Consider the following 11488-nt stretch of genomic DNA (forward strand, 5'->3'; position numbering starts at 1 on the left):
CATGCTTCTGACGAAAGAAAAACACGAATATTGCAAAGTTCTCAATATATTGATGATGTTATTATATAAATCAATTGTCTGTTTAGCTACGTTGACTTGTGATGATTCAGTATGTTTTTAAATGATTAAAGACTATATTGACACGCGTTGTTTGTTTGCAAGTAAATGTCAAATTGTTAATCTAAAATGTGTACTTTATTTTCCATAAATCGGTTCACTGGATAAGAATAAAATGTCAATTCGACCAACACGCAATTAGTTCATGTGTGTTTGTCCTGCTCTGTATGACTGCAGAATTCAACCAGTTTCATCCTTCTGTCTATATGCGAGCGTTAGAATAGCAAGGTGTCTAGGTTCATTGGCAAATTGGCACAGTATTAATACGACGTTTTAGACATAATAGCATATATGTAAGACATTATAACATGTATGTTAGACAAAGTAGCATGTCAGACAATATTTTTCATAGTATATCAGTTGGGCATAATAGCATAAGATGTGACGAAATAAAACAGATGTGGCGTCAATACATTTTATTTTTTATTTTGTGGCTACTTTGGCACGCACAAATATCCGTAACGGGCAGAAAACATACGTTTTTGCTTTTCCATTGAGCCTTACTGATGCTTTGTTATCGTCAAAGCGTAGGCTGCGTAAAGGAATCCGTCAATTCAACTCTCTGTGCAATTGATTGCATGTTCGATGCCTTTTCTAGACAGGACGACACATGCTGAGCAGTGAATACGCGACTTGGCTACCGTCACTACCATTTTGAAGCCAACTGCGAACGTCAGTGGAATTGAGTTCCTCTCAGGAGCTTTTGTCCGGTTTCATCTTTATGTGCACATTTACTTGCAAACAGTTCTGCATCACAATCACTCTAGCTCTAAAGATCTTTGGCACAAATCCACTCCCAAAACCACTATCTGGACACTGGACACTATCTGGACACTATCTGGACACGTTTACTCTCTTGACGTTCAGTCGATTTTGGTCTCGGTGTTTTCCATCAAGTCTCTCGCAAATGAGTCTCATTCTTTTCTTCTTTTTCTAGCCTCCGCCCATACATGTTTCTTGTACGATCGAGAGCTTTTGAGTACTTTTCCAGACATTGTGACTCCCTGAGTTAATTTCACACATTCTTATATGTTCGTCGTGATACAGGTGTCCCCTGTTTAAACTTTAAACTAATCTTAAATATAACTATTTTCTAATTTGTGTACAAAAAATGTAGTAGAACTTTCTACTATTTTCTGCTACCTATCATTTCAGTAAATTAAACATTTCTATGCTTACGGGCGAATAAAATTTATATTTAAAAAAAAGAAAAAGTTTATTTTCCATTCTGTTGAAAAAAAAATATTTACATAGATTTCATGTTTTCCTTGTTTCTTTAATAACTTAATAAAACAATGGAATCTACAAGGAAAATATCTACAATTACGGAAATTTAACCAAGTGAAAATCCAAAGGCACTTTCTTCTTATTTCGTGTACCTTAATTTTGGTTTTCTTTTCACATTTCAAAACATAAAACTTAAACTACCTTCACTATATACGTGGTCAGAAAAGCAAAATGCACGAATAACTTAAAGGGGCACAAAATACGTTACAGATGCAAACATTTGTTTTATTTTTAATGCATTATTGTGTTTAGCTCATTTGACTTAAATGATCAAGAAAAAACATATGATTTGGGCACATATAAAGATATATTAGTGATATGACATGTGTCTATGCCTGTTGGTAGCTTGTAGCTGCTAGAGGAGTCTGCAAATCGAAATTAACCAGCACAGTCGTTTGAAAGGTATCAGAACGTTTCTGCTTCGTTTCTGCTTTAATTTGATTCCACGCACAATACATGGCAATACATAGAACAGATAATCAACGTTTAAGCATGGATGTCCGCCGTTTGCATCTCAAAGTCACGTGACTGACGCTACTCGATTGGTGGGTGGCCAAGGCCTTCCCCGCTTTGCGGCTTTGTTGTCGCCACATTTGTGGCGGTTTAAAAATTTCCGTCCATTTAGCTATCATTGCGACAGGTTGCGTGACTGAGGCCTTTTCGAGGACGGATAACTGTTGTGTTTCAAGTACGTTACTTGCAATGTTACCGCCAATGCGGTGTTCCGTCCCCGTGGAGTCCCGGTTCACATGCGAGCTTCTGTCCGGTTGCATAGCACAGGAGATCCTTGGCAAAAATCCACTAAAAAAATCTGATTTTTTTCTGTCACCTTTTTTCGAGACTTGTGGTTCGCCAAGAGCTTTTTGTTTCTTTAAGTTCTTGGTGATAGGCGGCTGGGTTTCAATCGTTTGTTTGGATACGAGTACTTTGTCGCACAAGATGTTCTCAATGAAGTTGCCTGTAGGTGTTCCTCGCAACATAAACAAGGCTTCTTCCAGTTTTTCTGTCGACTCGTGGCTCAGAATATCCAGGACGGTCGTATTCTGTTCCTCCCACTTCCGCTCAACGCGGCGGTTGTACAACCGATGGAGAGCTCGAATCACGTTCATTGTATTTTTGGAACAGTTGCATGTGAGCGTCGACGCAGCATTATAAACGTTCCTCTTATTAAGCGCACATTTTCTTGGATCCAAGGTATGATTAAATTCCAGATTATATCCATTGTATTCGAAAAGACAGACGGCGAACGCACTAAAACTAACCTGCCATTTCGAGGTGCGTTTATCTCGGGTAAAAATTGCTTACACGGCAATTTTGTAAACGTTCTATCTTGACACGTTCTCGTTCATTTTCCTGGCGTAACACCGATGTAAGTCTCGGCGTTTTCCATCGAGTCTCTCGCAATTGGGTCTCTATCTTTCGGTGTTCTTTCTCGTGCCTCCGTTCACACATGTTCCTTTCCTTCCTGAGCATCAAGCGTAGTAAAAAGTCTGCTTAAATGTTTGCCATGATACAGGTGTCCCTGATTAGGCCTAAAACTCATCGTGTATCTTTTATAATTTCTGATTTGTTTGGTTGAACTTACAATGTCTTGCTACTAATCCTTAAAATATATTAAACTCATATCATCATAGCGTTCCAGTTCTAGTTGTCCCCGGTTTAAACTCATCTTAAATATAATTAATTTCTGTTGTGTATAGATTAACTTTCAATGTTATGCTTCTTATCATTTCAGTACATTAAACACATAATATCTAGACATTTCTGTACTTACGATCAGATAAAAATAGATTTTTTTTAAATTAGTTTATATTCCAGTCGGTTAAATTCTTATTATTTCATGAGATAGTGGCATAACAATTACCCCGTATTCAAAATCAGTAAATATCATAAACATACAACATTTCATGTTTTCCTTGTTTGTTTTTAATAGCTTAATAAAACAATGGAATCTACAAGGAAAATATAAAAAATTACCGAAAATTTAACCAAGGAAAATTCAGAAAGCACTTTATTTTTATTTGGTGTAACTTAATGTGATTTTCGTTTCACATTTCAAAACATCAAATTTTAACTGCCTTCACTTTATGCGAAAAAAAGAAATGCAAAATACACGAATACTTTGAAGGGACACAATATACGTTACGCTTGATAGATATAAACAGTATTTTATTTAAATGCATTATTACGTATTAATAATAGCTCATTTGACTTAATTGATCAAAGAAAAAAGCATATGATTTGTGTACAGATATAGAAATTTTAGCGACATTTGGCACATTTTTAACTGGGGATGTTGTGGCCACGTAGCCATAAATTGAAAACCCATTTATTAAGGCTAATATGTTTTAACTGTAAACACGTACAAATAGAGCTCATTATCTGAAACAATCATGTACATATACATTAACTAACCATTAATGTATATGAATGAGTAAAGACGTTTGAAAGGTAGCGAAACGGTTCTGCTTTAATTTGACTCCGCGCACAATATACATGGCAATACATAGAACAGATAATCAACGTTTTAGCATGTATGTCCGCCGTTTGCCACTCAAAGTCACGAGACTGACGCTACTCGATTGATGGGTGGCCAAGGCCTTCCCCGCTTTGCGGCTTTGTTGTCGCCACATTTGTGGTGGTTTAAAAATTTCCGTCCATTTAGCTATCGTTGCCACAGGTTGCGGGACTGATGCCTTTTCGAGGACGGATAACTGTTGTGTTTCAAGTACGTTACTTGCAATGTTACCGTCAATTTGGTGTTTCGTCCTCGTGGATTCTCGGTTCACATGCGAGCTTCTGTCCGGTTGCATTGCACTGGAGATCCTTGGCAAAAATCCACTAAAAAAATCTGATTTTTTTCTGTCACCTTTTTTCGAGACGTGTGGTTCGCCAAGAGCTTTTTGTTTCTTTAAGTTCTTGGTGATAGGCGGTTGGGTTTCAATAGTTTGTTTGGATACGAGTACTTTGTCGCACAAGATGTTCTCAATGAAGTTGCCTGTAGGTGTTCCTCGCAACATAAACAAGGCTTCTTCCAGTTTTTCTGTCGACTTGTGGCTCAGAATATCCAGGACGGTCGTATTCTGTTCCTCCCACTTCCGCTCAACGCGGCGGTTGTACAATCGATGGAGAGCTCGGATCACGTTCATTGTATTTTTGGAACAGTTGCATGTGAGCGTCGACGCAGCATTATAAACGTTCCTCTTATTAAGCGCACATTTTCTTGGATCCGAGGGACGATTAAATTCCCGATTTATATCCATAGAATTCGAACATACAGACGACGAACCAACTAAGACTAATCTGCCATTTCGAGGTGGGTTTATCCCGGGTAAAAATTGCTTACACGGCAATTTTGTAAACGTTGCATCTTGAAACGTTCTCGTTCATTTTCCTGGCGTAACGCCGATGTAAGTCTCGGCGTTTTCCATCGAGTCTCTCGCAATTGGGTCTCTAATTTTCGTTGTTCTTTCTCGTGCCTCCGTTCACACACATTTATTTCACGAGCGAGAGCCTTTGAGAACTTTTCCAGATGTTTTGACTCCCGTGAGTTGATTTCACGCGTTCGTAGTTTTTCCTGAGCATCAAGCGTAATAGAAAGACTGCTTAAATGTTTGTCATGATACAGGTGTCCCTGGTTAGGCCTAAAACTCATCGTGTATCTTTTATAATTTCTGATTTGTTTGGTTGAACTTACAATGTCTTGCTACTAATCCTTAAAATATATTAAACTTATATTATCATAGCGTTCCTGTTCTTTCAATAGGAATATTATTTTCCTTAAATTAATTTATCATCAAATGTTGTTTTCTTGTTATTTTATAGGATTACTGATCAACAATTATTGCATTTTCAATATCAGTAAGTGTCTTTTATACAGGGCTCGATATTGCTTGGCACGAATTCCTCGTTGGCTCGAACTGGATTAAATGGACCGATTTTTTTACTATACATGAATGTACATATACAATTCGATCGGATGGCTTAATTTGTCGAAGGGCGCCACGCTCGATTTTATTTTCATATCTTGTTTAAACACATCGTCTATTCTACATCTGAAGACTGGCATTTATGTATTAACATTAATAGTGTGAATATCATCATAAAAATAACTAAAACCAAAATCATTTAATATCTTTCTTATGTTATACACCCAATTACGACAACCTTTATCACAATCATGCAAGTCTTTAGCTTGAGTATATTCAGATCTAATAATAATATTATCAGTGGTAGCAACATTCAACCAATATGACAATATACGCACATATCGTTGTATATATAACCGGTATCTAGCTAATTCGCCATAAAACTGGCCTTGCAAGTATTGGTTTTGACTCTTAATAATCTTTTACAAAACATCAGATTAATTATTTCTAACTTTATACGTAGCAGCAATATGTCCTTTATTGTTATTTTCCCGTGTTCTTTTACTTCTGAACAGTTCTAGAGAATGGAAACTGCAAGGAAAATTATAGCGATCTGAAATTCAACCATGACAATGTTCGATGCCACTTTCCTCTAATTGTTGCTCCTTTATGTGACATATTATTCTGAATATCTGCCATCGCTTTTTTGAACAAAACGCTCTCAGCTCAATGTATGCGTACATGATTTTTTGATACAAAATGCAACAGCAATACTCAGTTGTGATTTGTCCACAAGAAGGTGCACACATCGTATATAAGTATTAACTTTCTCCGAAAGAAAGTGTTTTTTTTAAAGATAACTGAACAAAAAGCCATGATAAATGTCAAAGCTGCACTCACACAGATTGAACGTTTTGACAACTTTTTTATTTTTTGTCTTGGAACGGGCCAACTTTTGCGAAATCCATGACAACCAGTGATATTAGACTGCTGACAAAAAATCAGATCGCAGATATTTATATTTCCGTTAGAAGTTTGCAGATATTTACGCAAAATTTTGCTCTTTCCAAGACAAAAAAATAAAAAGTTATAAAAACGGTAAATCTGTGAGAGTGCAGCATTAAAGGGCAATCGGTTGATGCATTTTTTTATATTTATTCTTATTTTAACGCATTCTCATGTTTAACTCACTTGACTTTAATGATCAGACCATGATATTTATACAGATAAAAACAAGTATTAACCTTTATTAATGTTGTTTTTTCCGCAGCAAATTCCCAAGTTAAAGAAGCTCCAAAATATTTTCTTATCTGGAAACAAATCAACTTAGTATGGGTGAGATGGACACTATGTCCTATGTTGATGCTGTCTCACACTTAGTTAAATTACATTGAATGTGCTTTATGTATAAAACTGTATAAATATTAGTAATAATAACTTGGACAATATGTTCCTTACTGACATGTACATAGGTATATACTGTTGTTTTATTATGTTGTGATGTTTTTCAGAATGTTTATAAAAGAATAAAAAATAAAATGTTTAATGAATGAAATATACAATATGTGCTATGTGCTTATATATTGATACCACTATTGATTGTATTGAGTATTGTTTATTTAAAAATAAAGAATGAACACTCGTTGTGACATTGTGATTTAAACTCATTTATTATGCATTCTGATACTGTATATGGTAGCAAAAATGCTGTTTACATGCTAAACTGTTTTAAAACTTTTTAAATAAAAAATGGGGCCAGTCTACTATTTTCACCAATCAGCACTTATCAACTCTATTGTTACCACAAACAATACATCCCCCAACCCCACCTACAATTTCTTTAGGAAAAATTATCGGTTGGAAAAGTGGGAACACACCGTATGGTCTGCCCGCGCGTATAACTATAATTATAGCCCAACTCCACCGCACCCTCGTCCAGTTTAAAAAGGAAATTAAAAATCTGAAAGGGGATATTTATAATCAACATTGAACTTGAACGGGAACAACGTCAAAAAGATCATTAAGCATCCCTTAAGATAATTCAATAAAACAAGTAAATCTAAAGCATTGTCCCAAATATTGATAGTGGCACTGGAGATCTTAAATGTATCCGTGAAACTTCCAGAGCAATACAGATTTAAAAGTTAACAACGATGAAGTTAACAACGTTGATAACAATCACAAAGTTAATACTCGCCGGTTTTCCCAAAGCTGAACCTAGCGATTAAGTATTTGATAAAAAGTTGCACTGTTAATGGATTAGCATGCGCTTTTCTTTCTGAATATATTAACGTTTTCGTTTCTGATTTCTGAAATCTGAGATTTTCTTGCTGTTCTGATTGAACCCTGTATGGTTTAATCTCGCAAACTTCGGACCGATTCCCATTGAGCGTTGAAAGCAAACAAATGGAAGAAATATTTTCATAAGTTAAAATTGAACAGACAGTTGAACAATGGGCTGGTTATGTGGTTCACATTATCAATAGGGTCCACTTGACACATGCCCCTTTGTAATACGAAAGTGTTCAATATTTCATATTTATATTCAGCGAAATTATAATTAATGATATCTCTTGTAATAAAATCCGCGGGTGCTTCGATGATTTATCAACTCAATGAACATATTGGGGTTGTTACAATACACACGCGACTTTTCAGTATTTCTTTTGATGTGATCGAATTGAGATAGACATAAATTGCTTATATGTATCGTGCCGAATGTATGAAACTAAAAATGAAAATCAACCTAATACGGTGGAATTATTGAAAACACAAAGCATTCTAATTTTTTACTTTTTGATACGAAAATAATAGACTTTGTTTCTACAAAAAAAATCAAATATTACATACATAAAATGATAAGCATTGTTAACGTCTAAGCATTGTTTGTCGGCGTTTGCCAGTCAGTGTCACGAGATTGACTGTTCTCGGCTGGCGGGTGGCCGATGCTGGAGTCACTTTGCCGCCTCGTTGTCGCCATAGCTCTGGTGTCTTAAATATCTCCGTCCACTTAGTGTTCGCAGCGACAGGCTGTGTGTCTGCGGCATTACCGAGCACGGAGGACAATTGATGCGCATCTTCTTGCTCGAACACGCTAGTTACAAGGTTACCACTTTTATCCAACCAATTGCGAATGTCACTGGAACCCAAATTCGGGCGTAATGTTCCGACACCTTTCACTGGCATGGTTTTCAAAAAATCCAGTGTAATATCCGGTTCACTAGCACTATGGATCTTTGGCAAATGTCCACTGCCATAAGCGCTGTCCGAATTCGAGCCGTCACTGATTCCTGCAACGTACATGGTGCCATTCGTTTCTTGTTTCACAGATTCAGACGGTTGTGTTTTAAATTCCTGCTTGGACACGAGTTCTTTATTGCACAATATATCCTCGATGAGATCGCCAGCTGGAGTTCCCCGTAACGCAAACAACGCCTTCTCAAGTTCCTCTCGCGATTCGCGGCCGAGGATGTCTAGAACGGTCATATTCTGTTGCTGAGACCTCCTCTCAAAGCTTCGGTTGTACAGCCGATGGAGAGCACGGGTCACGTTTTTTGTCTGTTTCGTAAAGTTGGCTGTACGTCCCGACACGCTACTCCCAAGACGGGAACTTTGTCTGACTTCTGACGAGCGATTCGATTCCAAAGCAGAGAATTTTTTTACTCTTGAACTGGAATAAACAGACCATGAACTTACAAGAACAAGTCTTTTTTCATGAGATGCATTTACCTCTGGTATCGAACTATGAGCATGTTTCTTTACTCGTTCACGTTCGCTCTCTTGGCGTAACGCTGTTGTGAGTCTTGGCGTTCTCCATCGTATGTCACGCAGTTGGGTCTCTATTTCCCGTTTCTCTTTCTCAGTTCGGCGTTGACACACTTTACTTGCGCGATCGATCACCTTCGAATACTTTTCCAGATATTTTGACTCCCGGGCGTTTATTTCACGCGTTCGAAGTTTTTCCTGAACATCAAGTTTGGTAAAAACGCTGCTTATATTATTGTCATGATACAAGTGCCCCAGGTCAGGGTTTAAACTCATTATGTGCTTGTAAAATCCAGAGTTATTCAGTTTAATGTACACTCTCTTGCTAGTTTTCCAAACAATTTAGCTTTTCTGTTTTGGTGTATATTTATTTTGTACTTTATTTTTTGTTCATAACATCTGTAGTTGTTTATATAATATATGAGATTATGCATTTACTATTACAGATAACGTTATAATCTAACACCAGTTAATGCCACTGTAATCTACAATAAATCACTTTCCAACACCTAAACGCAATATTGCTTTTATTAATTGTCCCCTTGTAATTTTAATCCAGGCTCGATAATTCAAGATGGAGGTTTCGGACACTTTCTTCTTAATTCTTATTTTTTCAAGTGTCTTCTTATCAGTTATGTTTTTAAATCTTCTTTTATAGTTAGAGTTCCTTTATCCTTGAAAATAATCCTTATTAATCTTCAAACAAAAAAACTTGATAGTTATGCGCATGCATATTTTTTCGTTTTTTTATATATTAAAATATAAGATATCAAAGGAAACCGCTTTTAATTGAAAGCCATTAAATGAACGTTGAAATAGATTACTTTCAATATTTATCAAATTTGGCGTTCACTTATGTGGAAGAACCCGACAAAATCCAAGGAGATCTAAGTGGGTGATCGGCTTTATGAGTCGCTGATTGTTATATATTGGCACGGAGTTTCTGCCCATCCTTTCATTTTCTTAAAGCCCCATACGCTTCAATTTTGTTTGTAATGAAATGTTACATATTTATGGGTTTTTTTGTTGTTGTTTTTAAATTTTCAAAGGTAAGACGGTCAAAAAATGAAAGAAGTTCAATAAATGTTAACCTTATAATGAAAAAAGAAGAGCGAAAAAAAAGTCGGTAATATTTGGCAAGTCAGTTTGAGCATCGCGTGGGAACATGAGCTTATTAATTGCAGTGAAATTTGTCAAACATTTGAATGTTTTTTTTAAGGACAATTTATCGTTCTTGAGATTTTTTTTAGCTATCGTTTTTGTCGACCCTTTCATTATTAGTTAAGTTAAGATATTTATTCTTTAGTGTCTGAATATAAAAAAATAGAAAATATAAAGACAAGAACATCCCTTTAAACAAATTATCAGTCGTAACACTTGTATTGGCATTACCGCTCATCTCCAAACATGACAATTTGTCATATCATAAACGTCAAGCTTTAAGTTAAATTAATTTTTACCAGTTAAACTAATTTTTCCACTTGACTTATGGCATTTCCATGGTAGTTTCATATCGTCAGTGAAATTTATTGATAGCGGTTTGTTTAATCAGAAAATCTCGAGTGGGGAATGCGAAACGATTCTATCTGCATCGTTGTTTAATGTCACTTAGTTTCATTTCGTTTCCACCCCTAGATTAATACCCAACTGAGTGGAATGTGATCTAATAAATTTAACGTATACGGAAGCATTGCTTTTTATTAATATATTGCCCTTCTTCTGAATAAATTGAAAATATACAGAAAGCTTACAGGCATCATAAATACAAAAAAATGTACCAGGTTGATGGTAAACATACCAAAATGATTTGTTTAAAAGCAATAAATTGTAAGACAATCATAGTATGTATGCATATCATATCCCGTTAAACTGCTGCATTTACCTGGTATGTTATAAATATGAGTCGATCCTCGTATATTCTAAACTATACATATTTTTTTCAAAGTCCCTTATATAATGGTTTACCGTTCAAACTCATTCATAACAACACCCATATCATTGGACAAAAATAATTTCGAACACTAAGATTCCATTCAAGTTTGTCATTTACCATGGTGTTGTATTAAAAAGAATTTAGAATGTAAATGTTTCGGACCAAGGTTGAGGAAAACATAATTAAATTTTAGACAAACAAGGCAATGCACTTAGGCATACTCCAGTATAGACTGGTATCCTACGTTACTTTTTGAAGAAATGAGAACAAGGGTACCAGTCTAACTCCAGTACGCACGGGCGTTATATATGTGTGTGTGTGTATATATATATATATGTGCGTTTATTATCTATTCTTAATAAAATCCTCCGCTCCCACCCCGTATAACATATTGAGACTAAACTATCGGTAATGAAAGTACCTTTTCATATCGTATGTGTACTTGCGTATACAATTCCAAATGCAGCAGGTATGCATCTTTGGTCTTGATTAAAACAGTCTCAAGTCCGAGTCCTGA

The 11488-nt window shown here is 35.9% G+C and overlaps 2 protein-coding genes across 2 annotated transcripts; both read right to left on the reverse strand.

Annotated features, from left to right (window-relative positions):
* Positions 1-1883: 1883 nt before the first annotated feature.
* Positions 1884-3203, reverse strand: LOC128221414 (uncharacterized). Its single transcript, XM_052930026.1, has 3 exons — positions 3179-3203; positions 2710-3007; positions 1884-2666 (listed from the first exon to the last, which is right to left on the reverse strand). The coding sequence occupies exons 2-3, from the start codon at positions 2875-2877 to the stop codon at positions 1884-1886; spliced, it is 951 nt and encodes a 316-aa protein (XP_052785986.1). The 5' UTR covers positions 2878-3007; positions 3179-3203.
* Positions 3204-8141: 4938 nt separating this feature from the next.
* On the reverse strand, positions 8142-9314 carry LOC128221415 (uncharacterized). The gene has a single exon (XM_052930027.1). The coding sequence runs from the start codon at positions 9312-9314 to the stop codon at positions 8142-8144; it is 1173 nt and encodes a 390-aa protein (XP_052785987.1).
* Positions 9315-11488: the final 2174 nt, after the last annotated feature.

This window comes from Mya arenaria, chromosome 16 (genome assembly GCF_026914265.1).
Source record: "Mya arenaria isolate MELC-2E11 chromosome 16, ASM2691426v1".
NCBI lineage: Eukaryota > Metazoa > Mollusca > Bivalvia > Myida > Myidae > Mya > Mya arenaria.